The sequence below is a fragment of the Typopeltis vanoorti genome, chromosome 5 (genome assembly GCF_054136105.1).
Source record: "Typopeltis vanoorti isolate ZY-2024b chromosome 5, IOZ_Tvanoo_1.0, whole genome shotgun sequence".
Taxonomy (NCBI): Eukaryota; Metazoa; Arthropoda; class Arachnida; order Uropygi; family Thelyphonidae; genus Typopeltis; species Typopeltis vanoorti.
This window is the reverse complement of record NC_143553.1, coordinates 97,002,970-97,017,768: the sequence shown is the minus strand read 5'-3', so window position 1 is coordinate 97,017,768 and position 14,799 is coordinate 97,002,970. Positions and strand designations below refer to the sequence as shown.

The 14,799-nt window shown below is 35.1% G+C and overlaps 1 protein-coding gene across 1 annotated transcript in view; it reads left to right on the top strand.

The window, feature by feature from the left end:
- LOC150106676 (piRNA biogenesis protein EXD1-like) overlaps positions 1 to 14,799 on the top strand; it is a 187,764-nt gene that overhangs the window by 88,765 nt on the left and 84,200 nt on the right. Inside the window, exons 7-8 of the mRNA XM_090392627.1 lie at positions 11,742 to 11,846; positions 14,399 to 14,479. Coding sequence (XP_090248753.1) covers positions 11,742 to 11,846; positions 14,399 to 14,479 — 186 coding nt within the window. The remainder of the gene's footprint in view (positions 1 to 11,741; positions 11,847 to 14,398; positions 14,480 to 14,799) is intronic.

Sequence of the window (14,799 nt, the reverse complement as noted above, 5' to 3'; positions counted from 1 at the left end):
TGAGAGAAAGTACAAATGGCAGAGTGTTTAAAAAATGATATCAGGATCGTGGAATACTGATTATGAAGACAGGTTGAGAATTTGTAGATTGCAGACACTAGCAAATAGGAGAAAGAGGGGTGATATGATTGAGACTTACAAACTGCTGAAAGGGTCATACAAGATTTCAATTGATGGGATTTTTCAATTTATGGAGGGTGGGGAAAGGGCGAGGAGGGCATACTTGGAAGCTGAGAATGAAGGCTGCCAAGAAGGGTGTAAGGGCTAGAATTTTTCTCTCAGAGGGTGGTGCATGATTGGAATGGATTGCCATTGGATGTTGCGAGTGCAAAGCAGTGTGAATGAATTCAAGAATAAGTATGATAGGTGATGTGTGTAGTATGTGGCGTCCCTCGATGAGTCTCTGATTCCCTGGAGGTCTCTCTTAATAATAATAATAATAAATGCAGTAGTGCATCAATGGAGTAGTATCTTTTTCTTCGAACACCTTTGCCCCTTAAATAGATGTTGTTTAATCACATGGACAGCTGTCTTTCCACCCACCCTTCCCATCATCAACTGTTGTGAGCAACATCGATAAAGCAGTAATTAGGTTAGATTTATGGAGTCAACTACCATTTGAGATAAAAACTTGAGTAATAAAATTCTGTTTTTTGGAATATATACATATTCCGAATCAGGAATATGGTGCATCATACATGTCATTACATAACAGCAACTAGTAACATAACATAGTAAGCTAGTAAGTTACACTACATCTAAAATTACTTTACCTGTCTAGCCTGCCTCTTGTGGTAAACAAAAAAATAAAAAAGCTAACATAAAATTTAAAATAAAAAAATTCCAAATAAGATTAATACACTATCTGATCAAAAGTATCTGGCCGACTACTCGCAACTGTAATCAGACTTTCCCTGTGACACACTTTCCAATAATGGACATTAATACTGAGTGGGTCCACCCTTTGCTTCTATGACAGCTCTAACTCTGCTGGGAGACTTTCCACAAGGCGTCAGAATGTCTCTGGAGAAATGGCAGCCCATTCTTCCTGAAGAGCTGCAGCCATGAGCAGTTTGTAATGTGGGTCATCAGAATCTGGAACGAAGTTGGCGTTCTAATTCATCCTAAAGGTGTGTTCTATGGGATTCAGGTCAGAGCTCTGGGCTGGCCATTCCCATTTCTGGAACATTATTATCCACAAACCATTCCCTCATAGACCTTGCTTTATGGCAGATAGCATTGTCATGCTGATACAGACAGTAGTCATCACTGAAGTGATCTTCTACTGTAGACAGTACGCAATGGGTCAAAAATGTCCTTGTACCCTTCACATTTAGATTTCCGTGTAGTGTTGTAATAACGCCACCTCCTCTATATTTCACTGTTGGCACTACACACACTTGCAGAAATCGTTCTCTAGGCATTCGCCACATCCAGACCTTCCATCAGGCTGCCACACGGTAAAGTGTGATTACATCATTCTAAATCACACATTTCCAGTTGTCTACTGTTCCAGTGGAATCACTCTTTACCCCACTGCAGGCGGTGCTTAGCATTCACAGGGAAAATGTTTGGTTTATGGGCAGCTGCTCAACCATGGAAACCCCCCATTCCTCTTAACTCTTGATGCACAGTAACGGCACTGGCTGGACCAGTTAGTAGCACTGCGGAACTTCCAGGTGATTGTTTCACTTGATGTCTGGCGATTTCCACGAACTACCTTCTTCAACTCTCGATGGTCCCTGTCTGTCATTAAACTTGGCCTATCCGACCATGGTTTTGTTGTGGTTGTGCCTTCATGTTTCCACTTCACGATCACGTCACCAAACTGTTGGACTGGGCAACTTGAGGAGGGGTTGAAATGTCTCTGACAGATTTCTTACTGATGTGGCAACCAATAACTAGTTCACGTTTGAAGTCACTGAGCTCCCTTGACCTACCCATTCTGTTTGTACTTCTTATTACTGGACAACACACAGCTCTATGCTTCCTTTTATACCGGTAAGTGAAGTTGTGGTGACATCTAGACATCAGTTTATGAATTACAGAGGGTGTCCAGATACTTTTGATCAGATAGTGTATTTTAATAACATCAGCCAATCAGAATATTTTTTTTTTGTGACATCTGATTCTTACATCTTAGTCTTAATACTTTCTATTACTATGTTCATTCACTGGTTTGACCTATGATATTTAGGCTAGATAACTGGGAGGAGACCTCCACATTGTCTTTAAGGAATGTTGAGAACCAACTGGAGCTTCCGACCTATTGTCTAGTCCCTACCCTCATGCGGTGCACTCTATTAGTAGGTATCTACTGGGTACTGAACAAACGAGGACTAGTAATGATGGTGCAACATGAGATTTCATGCTGGCTGTGGTGTTGCCCAGTTAGGCATGGCCCTGGCTGTTTCATCATGAAACCAGGACTGATGGCGAAAAATCAGCTATTGAAACTCAACAGCTAGAAGAAGAAGAAGAAGAATAAACCCAATGTCAGAAGAACTGAAGATAGGAACCATCAATATAAGGAGTATTAATGGAATGGAAATCAAACTTGCAGAAGAAATGGAAAAGAATCACATGGACATAGTTGGCATTACTGATACAAAGAAGTCAAAAACAGGTGCGATCTTACTTAATCATAAGTATAGGATATTATATTCCGGCAATAATGATTAAAGAAAGGAATGAGTAAGAAATAAATCCTACCAGGCATATTAGGAATGTTTTTTGGAAAATCTGGACAAAAGGCAAAGCTAATAACAGTAAGTATCTGCTGGATTTCTGCTCTGGATACAAACTAGTCATGACTAACACAATGTTCCAGCATAATGACACACATTCACATGTAGAGAAGAGGCAAGACATTAGAAAAGCCTCATTGACTATCATCATCATCACATTCCTGCCATGTATCCTCAAGGGATGTACAGGATATGATAGTACTACATGAAAAATTTACATCATTACTAACTTCTTATCTACAATTTTCCTGCAAATTAGTCTGTTACCTGTCAAGACTCCAACATTATCAGATCTTATATTTCTATCGTCTAAGGCACTTTGTACCGTATCAATCCATCTATATCTTGGTCTTCCTCTGGGTCGTTTTCCTGCCAACCTGGTGGAGAACACTTGTTTTGCTAATCTTTCCTCGCCCATTCTGTTTAAGTGTCCATACCATCTTAGATTAACTCTGTTAACGCATTCCTGGATGCTGACAATATCAAGTTCTTTCCTAACATCCTTGTTTTTAATATAATGTTGTCATTGATGCCATTTGTTCATGCCTCTAATCTTTCTGAGGACTCTCATATCTGTGGTCTCTAGTCTTTGATCAAATGTTGTACTTCTGACCCAGCTCTCAGATCCATACGTTAAAATTGGTTTGAACACTGTCTTGTATACAGCTAATTTAGTGTTCTGACTAATTTCTCTTTTATTCCATATGAATTATTCAATTGACTTCATACCATACCAGTTTTGTTGATTCTGTTGTCTATTTCCATATTTAATTTACCATCTTCACTAAAAATCGTGCCTAAGTAGCTGAAATTTTTTACTTCTTCCACAGGTTCCCCGTTCACAACACAGTTGACATTTTCAACAATTTACCTATTTTCATTGTCTTTGTCTTTTTAATGCTGACCTTCATACCATATCTATTAAAACAGTTATTCAATTTAGTCAGGGAATATTGCAAACTAGTAGCAGATTTATTTAGAAGTATAACACCGTCTGCATAAAGCAAAGAGCTGACATTAATATCTCCAATTTTGATATCATGTTTAATACCACTTTCCTGCATAATATGATCCATATAGATAATGAATAAAAGAGGAGATAATGTACTTCCTTCAATCCTAACTGCTGATTTACAACTCAAATAAATACTAAGTATTGCTTGATATAATGCCCCATTGACACAATATAACAGTAGCGTATTGGATAGCTTCTCTCTTGGCACCTTGTCATATGCCTTTTCCAAATTGACAAAACTTAAATACAGATCTTTGTTATATTCCCATGATTTCTCGTCTATTTGGCCAGAATCCAGCTTGTTCTTCACCAAGCTTTTCTTCCACAGTTCTTCTCAACCGTTTCTCAAGTATACTAACATAAATCTTACCAGGAACACTCAGTAGGGAAATACCTCTCTAATTCTCACATTCAGTTTTATTTCCTTTTTTTATATATGGATACTATGAGAGCTCTACTCCAATCATCGGGAATTTGTCCCTCTGTCCAGGCTTTCTGAACTATGCAGTGCAGCCACTGTAAGACTTTTATACCACCATACGTCAGCATTTCTGGTCGAATATCATCTACTCCTGCTGCCTTTCCACATTTCAAGCCTTTTTCTACTTCAAGTATGGATATGTATTTCTTACTGTTTGCATGTTGAGTATTTTTTACCACTGTGTTATCACTGCTTGTTTCATTTAACAATTTTTCGAAGTAATTACTCCATACTTCAAGATTATCTTTTTCTCCTGTTTTCATGTCACCTTTGTCATCTCTAATTCCTCTTACAGCACTCTTTCCTCCATTTCTGAACTTCTTCAACAACTTCCAGAATATTTTGCCACCTTCTTGATATTTATTTTCTATGTTCTTGCCAAAGTCTTCCCATGACTTTTGTTTAGCTAGTTTTACCCAGTGTTTAGCTTTCTTACATTTGTCTCTGTATTCTCTAAGAGCACAAGCTGACTTATTTGCCAAGAACTTTGATATGCTTTCTTCTTTTCCTTCGCTGCCTCTTTTACTTCTTGTGTCCACCATGAAGTTCTGATTTTTTTATCCTTGCAGACAACCTCACCACATGCCTCTCTGGCTGAATCAATCAGGGTTTTCTTTAAGATTTACCACTGAATCTCCAAGGTTTGGTTCCTGTTCTCAAACTCTTTCATTTTTTCTTCAATGATCTTTGTTTATTTTAGTCTGCAGTTCACATCTGAGAGCTGCTCAACTTTTATTCACTTTAAAACTTTCTTACATGTTATTCTTTTCAATATGAAATTCAATTTTATCCTGCTCAAGACTAAATAGTGATCACTTCCAATTTCAAATTCTCTGTACACTCTGGTGTCCTGCATCAGGGAGAAAACATCATTAGCAACAATAACATAGTCTATTCTCTCCATGTGAATTTGTGCACATTTTTATGTTGGAACATGGTGTTAGTAATAACCAGTCCATGTCCTGAGCAGAAATCCAACAGGTATTTGCCATTATTATTAGCTTTGCTCTTTTCTCCAAATTTTCCCAAAATATTTTTGCATGTCATCAGTAGCTTTCTCTAGAGCCTCAAAAAATTCTTCCACTTCTACCTTAGTAGCGCCTTCTATGGGACCACAGGTCCAAATAAATCTCACTGTCCAGTTTCCCATTTTGATATTTGCCCATATCACTATACTTGAGACCACTTGCCATTCAAGAAGATTAGCCTCGTATTTAGTGTTGAATACTATGGCTACTCCTTCTTTTTCGTGATTGTCATTGCCTGAATATAACATTTTGTATTTATTGCTCAGAAAGGTCTCACCAGTTTTTGTCTTTTTTGTTTCAGTCACTCCTATTATATCGATCTGGTACTTATCTAATTCCTCTGTAGCTCCATTTCTTTGCCATTCAGGCTTCTTATGTTGATAGTACCAATCTTCAACTCTGGTGATATTGAGCTGGGGTGTGATTGACTGTGTCATTGTTAATATTGATATCTTCATGCTGATTCAGGATACAAGAGTATATCAGGATTTGGAATTGGATATGACCAATACTTAGTACTAAGTAGGATAAAAATGGATATCACATTGAAAAGAATAGTATATAAGAAAGTTTTAAAAAAAAGAATTAGAGTTGAGCAGCTTTTACAGGTAAACTTTAGACTCAACTATACAAACATTATTGAAGAAAGAATGAAACAGTTTAAATCAAGAACCAAATCTTAGAGTCTTGGTGGCAAACTCTGAAGAAAACATTAATTGATTCAGCTAGGTAGGCATGTGGTGAAGTTGTTTGCATGCAATGATATAGGAAAATAAGAACACTATGGTGGAAACAAAAATCTAAAGCAACAGTCTTGGAAAAGAAGGAAGCATACTGAAAATTCCTAGAAAATAGTCGGCAGATGCCCTGTGTGAAAGTAGCTAAACAAAAGTGATGGAATGACTTCGGTACGAATATAAAAAATAAGGTCTTATGTGAGACACATGGGACTTGATCTAATCAGGATTGTTTGTCATTCAGTAGTGTGATACTTTCGTTAAGACATTTGATAGAATACCACATAAAATGGGAATGTAACTTTTGTGGAGTCATCGACTCTTGAGGAAGAAAGTCCAGTTTCTTTCCTACAAAAGTCATAAATTTTTCCAAAAGGTTTTGTGCTGTTTCCCAAGTTTTGTCTTCAACAACTTCACTTTCATTACCTTTGCTGTTCCCTTCTTCCAGGCTTTCGGGTAGTAGATTAGTGTTATTAACAAATTCAGTTGACTCTTCATTGGTAAGAGTTTGTGCACTAGGTGCAGTGTTGGCATTCTGTATCCAGTTGTCTTTTTTTTAGGCAGTATTCCCAAGTTTTCAATGGCTCTTATTCTTGGAACACTTGCCTTCATAACATAAGCAATTAATTCTTGCCTTTGTTTTTTGGAAATCTCTCTTTCTTTAAAATCCTCAAATTCCTCGTTTTAAAGTTGATAGGTAAGCTGTAGACTCAACTATACAAACATTATTGAAGAAAGAATGAAACAATTTGAAAACAAGAACCAAACCTAAGTCTTCATGGCAAACTCTGAAGAAAACATTACTTGATTCAGCTATAATCAATTAATGAATATAGTCTAGAAACATCTGAATAAAAAAAAAATCTTTTGGCTCCAATGTAGATGAAATTCCATTCTAAAGCATGCTTTAGTGTGGAGACTGTTATGCTCTTCCATGAGCTCTCTACTACCACCTTTTGTTGTATATTTTGTACAAAATTCCTCCAGTGTTCCTTCAGAATCGACAGGGTTTCTTAAATAATTATTTCTGTACAAATGTTTCAAGCTTCTGATTATTCCATGATCCATTGGTTGAATAATAGCACTGCATTTCAGCGGCAGAGAGATAATTGCAATATTTCTGCTGGCAACAATGCCAGCAGAAATATTGTTTGAATTTTTGGATGTACAGACTATTTTCTAATAATTAGACCACATGTGTGATTGCTGGAAGTTTTTTATGTCTGATTACTTCGGGTACAAAATGATGCATGAATTATTATTATTATGTAACACCTCCAGGGAGTCCAGTGACTCATCGAGGGAGGGCACCTACTTTACGACTCTCCGTCTTCACCACTCCACCAACTGCAACTACTTTCATCATCTATACCAACGCCATCTACTGCTGACTACCGTCCCTAGTATTTTCACAGACAATCAAAAACATCCACGCCTATGCTGGAATTCGAAACCATAGCCTTTTGGCTCACCACTTGGCCAACCAGAACCGGCATTGTTTATTGGCAAATCTATTTCCTCATCCACGCATTTTTCTGGCCTCTATAGATGACGAGAAAAGATACTCCTGGAAGTTTGTGGATGACAGTTTTTAAAAATCATAAGAGATTTGCATCTCTGGGTTCTGGCAACATTGACAAGGCAAAACACAAAATAGTAACTTGCTCTTATGTTATGAACAGTTTCTGGGAAAGCATTTACAAAGTCTTTTGCAACATCCTCAAAATCCAATGATTGCTTCTCTTCACAAATTACTTGATATCATGACACTACTTGAACTTGTACGACCTTCCTCTCATGATACATGCAGTTTGAACATATGTTCAAACTGCATTGAACATATGTTCATTTTCTCATGGAAGTATTTTGCCTTTTCTATACCTGGTCATGTCAACCTGGCATGGGAATCTTCTTTTCTTGTTGTTGCTGATACCATTAACACATCACTTCATCAACAATCTCTGTTCTTGGTTTTGTCAGTGTCTTCCACTTATTCAGCATCATAGAACATTCTATGCAGATAAAAAAAAAATAAATAAAATGGAAAACTTAAAGACTTTGCTAGATGATGATTTAGATGCCATTCTGCTATTACATTCAAGAAAACCAAAAAATTAAAAGGAGAACAGCACTATGTTGTAAAGGAAATTCAATGCCTTATATATATGGTTTACTACTTTCTAACCAGTGCCTTGAGATATGCAAATGTTTCCTATGAAATACTACAGTACTCTCTATCTGAGGTCTGGGAACATACAGTGGTTCTATGTAACATGTCCAATGAGCCTACCATTAATCTCCAAAGTGCATCAAATATACACAAACCACCTTTATGATATTTCAAGGATAAAAACGTTTGACTTCACTCTTTATTTATTTTATTTGTTCAGAAGAGATATAAAATTTTGCATGCAAAAATAAAATAAATTACATCTATTTTGAAATATGAGATCAGTCTCAGCAGTACATTTATTTATTACTGGCAGTATATTACAGAAATATTTTGATATTTATTAATACATGCACAGAAAATATGTTTAATTATGTTAAATATATATGAGAAATATGATGGTTTCAAATAACATTTATTGAAATATATGAACTTTTTTTTTTTTTTTGATTTCCTTGTGAAATTCCAGTATAATCCACACTTATGGTCCATGGCAACTTAATCAAAATTTGTTGGCATGACTTTTTTCTCTTCATTTTTATATAATGAGCGGCTTTTCACATTTCCTGTTTACCAACTAAAAAGTTTTAAGCCAGCAAACTGATAACCACTACCCACCTTCCATTCTCTTCAGCCATTAATACATAGCACAGCTGAGATTATTATTCATATAGTTGCTAGATTAGATGATATGAGTGTGGAATACATGAACATTTTGAGACTTTTACCACCTTGGCAAATGTACCAATTCCAAAGCATTCTAATGCTGCTGGAAATAAAGCTTAACAAAGCTTAAAACTTTTATTCGCAAATGACATAGACCAAGATTCAAAAACATATCTTACTGCAAAATATTTGAATTTTTTCTTTTTAATTCAATGCAGTGGGACAAAATTTCATTCTGGATGTTTTGTATAACAATGAAGAAGTTCTCAGAAATTCACTAATTTCTGAGAACTTCTTCATTGTGAACACTAAAAGAAGTTCACTAATTTCACTGCAGAGCACTACCGTATGACAGGAAAGTGAAGTTTCAGGGGTCATTTGATCTAAGGTTCAAATCTTCGAAGGATCACTGCTTCGGAGGTTAAATAAACAGTAAATTACTGTTTATTTAACCTGTTAACTGTTAATTAAATTTTTCATTATTTGTTTATCACAAGAGGTCATGCTAGGCGAATTAAGTAGTTTTAGATGTGATATAGCTTACTATGTTATATTGCTAGTTGCTGCTCTGTCAACCTGTTCTACTTATTCACCACTCTCCAAGCAAAAAAGCTAGTTCTAACACACCTGCTAACTACACTCTTATTCAGTTTCCAGGGATGATCCCCTAGATCTCTTACCACCACCACCACCAGACCTCTTCTGAAAAAATTTCCTCTGAATTAATCTTGTAAAAACCATACAGTAATTTGCATGTCTCAATCATATCACCCCTTTTCCACCTCTCAACCAGTTTCTGTAACACACAAATCTTCAACCTGTTCTTGTAAGGTTCATTCCATAGACCTGCTACCATCTTGGTCACTCACCTCTGGATCCTCTTCACCAAGAAACTCTGGTGCCCAGATCTGCATGCAGCAGTCAAGATGGGGTATTATCAAGGCTCGGTTATTATTATTCCTTATCGAGCCTTGATAATACTGTACTCCAGGAAATTGATGAGGCCAGAGAATTGGGAGTGCTAGTGGATAGAGAGTCAAAGTTTAGAGGACACATAGCAAAAGTGGCTAAAGCAGCTTGTCTGATCACTTGGTTACTGAAGAATACTTTGATGAGCAGAGACAAGCTGCTTTAGCGACTTTTGCTGTGTGCCTTCTAAACTTTGACTCTCTATCCACTAACACTCCCATATCTCTGGCTTCATCAATTTCCTGGAGTACAGTTCCATCAATGTGATATAGCTGGTAATCTTTTCACCCCAAAATGCATAATCTTTGCCACATTAAACCGACATCCATTCTCCTTTGCCCAAACTGACAGTTATCCAAATCATCCTGCAAAATTTTATCATCTATATTAATTATTGCTCTATCCAACTTTGCATCATTGGCAAACAACTAAACAGTTCCTGTCAGATCCTCTCCTATATCATTAATGTACAAATTAAACAATGAGCCCTGTGGCATGCCACCTGGTCACCTGCTTTCTGGACTTGACTCTACTCCTGAATAAACTAATCTCTATCTCTTCATCAACCACCCTCTTATTTACCTCACCAACCCTGTATCTGTCCCCATGTGCTGCAGTTTGCTGATTAGAATTCCATGTGGCATCCTATTAAGGCTTTTGCAAAGTCCAGCAGTATTACTGTAAACCCATTGCCTTTATCCAACTCATCTGTCACTGTATTATAAAATGTGCATAAGTTACTAAGCCATGACCTACCCTTCACAAAACCATGTTGTCCCCCATACAGTCTATCCATTCCTGTATTTTGCTCTGGAACAACTTCTCCAGTACCTTGACAACAACTCCTGATATGCTGATTGGTCAGTAATTTGCCACATCAGTCTTGGAACCTCCTGTATGCAGTGGAACTATTTTTCCTCTTTCCACCCCCTTGGTCCAACCCAGAGCTGAGATTTGGATTAAATAATGTGGTCAAGGGCATTGACAATTCTCTAGCACCCTCACTTAAAACTTGAGCTGGTATATCATCCAATCCCTCAGCTGTATTCACGTTAATGTTCTGTAATATGCTATGCCCTCCATTTCATTTACTTCAGTTCCCATATAAGCTTTTGCCTCTCTTGTTACTGCAATATCTCCACTTGGATGATATACTCTTGTAAGGTGTTCACTTAGTAATTCTACTATTTCAGCTGATTCAGTTACCTCCCTGCAATCGGCATTCATTAAAATCATTCTGCCATAAACATTCTTTCTTTTACTTGAAGCATATTAAAAGAATTGTTTGGGATTATTTTTGGTCTGCATTGCTAATTTCCTTTCATACTCTGCTTTGCCTTTCTTACCACACCGGTTACCCCTCTAGCCTGTGCTTTGTACTGTTCATGTGATTGCTGGTCATCTTTTTCCTTGAATTAAAAATTCCATTGAGCCAGAAATGAAACAATGAACTATCGATTATTGACATCTGACTTCTGCAGTCCACTGCTCTTCCAACTGAGCTGTTGATATATAAAAAATTTATTTCTGCAGCCAGTTCAGTAATTTAAATTTCTTATCTAACATATTTTCAAATTTTGTGATGATTTTTAAGATCTTACTTTAAAACCTAAAAGCATTGTTTTTTAAAAATTTTTAATAAAAGTATTTGTTTAGTAAAAAAAACTATCAAACTAGAATTCTTAAAAATGATTTTCTAATTTGGTCAAATTTCCAAGAAAAAATTTTGATCTCTTTGTTGTGTTTACTCCCTATATTGTTTTATTATATACCTCATCCTGTTTTGTTGTTGTTTTTAGAGAAACTTGTGCCAATGAGCCACAGAAATTAATAATTTCTTATTACCTGGATAACATGCTGCTTATTCAGTAGTCTGTTGCAACAACTTTAAATAAAAATAATTAATATTTGAAAATTTTGTTTTGTAGATTGCAACTGGTTCTCATATTTTCCTTTTTGATATTTTGACCTTGGGAAATGAAGCTTTTGAAAAAGGCTTGAAAGAGATAATAGAAAGCCCATCCATATTAAAGGTGAGCACATTTGTAGATTAATATCATTATACTGCAGTAATGTAAGTATTTCAGCAGTTATACTGTAATCAATAGATGTATTTTTAATGCAGAAATAATTTTGATATGCTTAAAATATCAAGAAGGACAAAATAGTTGCTTTTACTATTCATAATTCATTATATTAAGTGCCTCCATAACTTGTTTGGTAACACCATATTGCTCTTTAGTTGAAAGTTCTTGGTTGGGATCCCATCTTGGACATTATGAACCTTTACTAGATAATGCACTTTAATGAAATCTTTCCATCATCATCACATGAAGTAAATTCATGTGGTGATGGCAAGATTTTTCCTCCTGGAAATTCAGGTTTTTCATCATGCAAAGCAGACAAACTGTCCAGAGAGTATATGTAGTCGAAAGACATAGGATTAGTACTCTATCTTAGCATTAATTTGATTTCTGTGAAACTCAGGTTACTTTGCCATGGACCATTAAATTTGATACATAAGGGAAAGATGATTCATCATTATATAATCAGCTGATTATCTCTAAAGTTTCCAAATCAGAATTTAAACTATTTATATGATATTTACATGAAATGATTTATATTTAGAAATTAATTTCCCAATAGAATGTTCATTGGGATTAAGATTTAGATGGTATAATAAGACTTGAGAACTTACTTTGATCATATTTGTTCTTATTTAAAAATGGCTCAGTGAAGAAATTTGGCATTATCCCAAAGAATCACATGGTTAAGTAGGTCAATTCCATGCTGAACTAGTCTGGACTTATGAGGTTCTATCAAGCAAGAAATTTGCTTCTCATCTGAATGGCTTATTTGGGTAAAGTAGGTTTTGATCAACACATAGTAGTGACAATGAGACAAGCTTATCTCTAAGAGGAGGCAATAGTTGGTGGATTTTGTTAATAGATTTAAAGATGTTTGGAATCTGAAAGGTTTTGAGAACTCTCACATTACATTTAAAGTCATCTTTCACATACAGAATAGGGATCATGTGAATTTTATCTTGATTTGATGGATGCAGAGAAATTGTCAATTTTTCAAGTCACTTTTGGATTGTAGCCATTTAAGTTGTTTGCTTAATTGAGATTTCATATTGGAGTTTCAGGGCTGCATATCATGTCAGTTCCTCTCGAAAGAGATTTGATTATTCTGTATTTTAGAGATGGATGATGTACAGAGAACTAATGTATATGGCATTCAGAAAAAACGTGGGCCTACAGTAAACTGATGTAAAAGGAGAGCCATTAGTTTTGAAATTGGAGATGAATACAAGAAAGGATAATAACTCCTGCTAATTCTCTTTTGAGGATTCCTGCAATGAAGAATTGATTTTTTTTGAAGAAATACTTGTGCGTTTTGTTCTGTGTTTCCAAATAGCAAAAATGTCGTCAGCATAAAGTCCACAAGGAAACATTTCGCAACATGGATGGAGAGAGAAGAAATTTTTTTTCTTATTAGAAATGCTTTTGACAGTATTCTTCCACATTGAAGAATTTTCAGATGGGATAGAATATTTATTGACTATTCAAATAGTTTTGTGAAAATTCTTGTGTTTTGCATTATCAGGAGAAATAAATGAATAAACTAAAAAATATTATATCAGGTAATGCACGTAATGAAATATTTGAAAATGAATAACAATGGAAAGCACACTCTTCTGGTTTGTTGTCTGCTGCAAACTACTGATAATCACATGCATGTCCTGGTGAATCAAATGATTTTTTTTTCTTTTCTTTTTTTTATGCTCTAAAAATAATTTGCCCAAGCTCAGTCCTTCTGATATGATGATGGGTTTTGAAATAATTTTCACTATATGGGAATTTCTGCTTCAAAATTTTCCTGCTGATATCATAAAGTTATTCACATTTAAAGTTTACTCAGAATATTTTGTCTTGAAGAAAGAACTTTATAAATGGGTTGAAAGAAATTCATGGCAGTCCATTATTCCCTTTTCTACTAACTTATTATTTGGAACATTTAGAAGAAGGCAATTTTTGCTTCACTAATTGTCTTCTCTAAAAAAAAAATCAATCTTCTTTAACATGGGATTAAATTTACCCTTGAAATGGAACTATAAGGAGTATCATTCTTTCCAGATGTTCATCTCCAACCTGACACTAAGATATAAGGGAAAAACAAAACAAAAACATATCGATTAGTTTTGCTAAATGCTATTTTGTGCATTAGCTCTCTTGCACATTTCTCTCAAAATATGAAGTAAATATCGAGTCTCTTAAACAAAGACTCATAATACATGCTACTTTAAAGCCCTTCTTCAGCATGAAATTTCAACTATCAGGTAAACAGTCTCATTCTTAAATTATATCCTTGACAGATTACCAAAAGTGAGGACTAAAAAGTTATCACTATTTCTTTTTACATCTGCCAAATCAAGTTGAATTTTGTAGTATCCTTATTCTTTATGTTAGTGACACTTCTGAATTTATTTTGTGGGTTCTCAAAAAGTTTCAGAAGAAATATAGTAATGCATTACAAATCTTTAAAAATGCAACAATTTTATTTCATTCTATTCATTTTGTAGGTTATACATGACAGTCGACAGGTCTCTGATGCTTTTTATCATCAGTATAATACAAAGCTAGCTAAAGTTTTTGATACACAGGTAATGAATTTGTATATATATTTTTCTTAACTTAATGATAATATTTAATATGTAATTAGAAATGTCTTAATTTTATAACTTACTAATTCATAAGTAATTCTTAATTCTTTATGTATGTATGTATGTATGTATATATATATATATATATATATTATCGAAATTAGGATTTACTCGGGATGTATACATTTATAAAATTAATTTAACTGACTAGAACCCGAGAAAGTATAACAAAAACCTTTAATAAATCACGACTAGTTTCATCAGTGCTCCGACTTCTTCAGATGAGAAAGAAAAAACGTAAGACTTATAAAAATAACAAG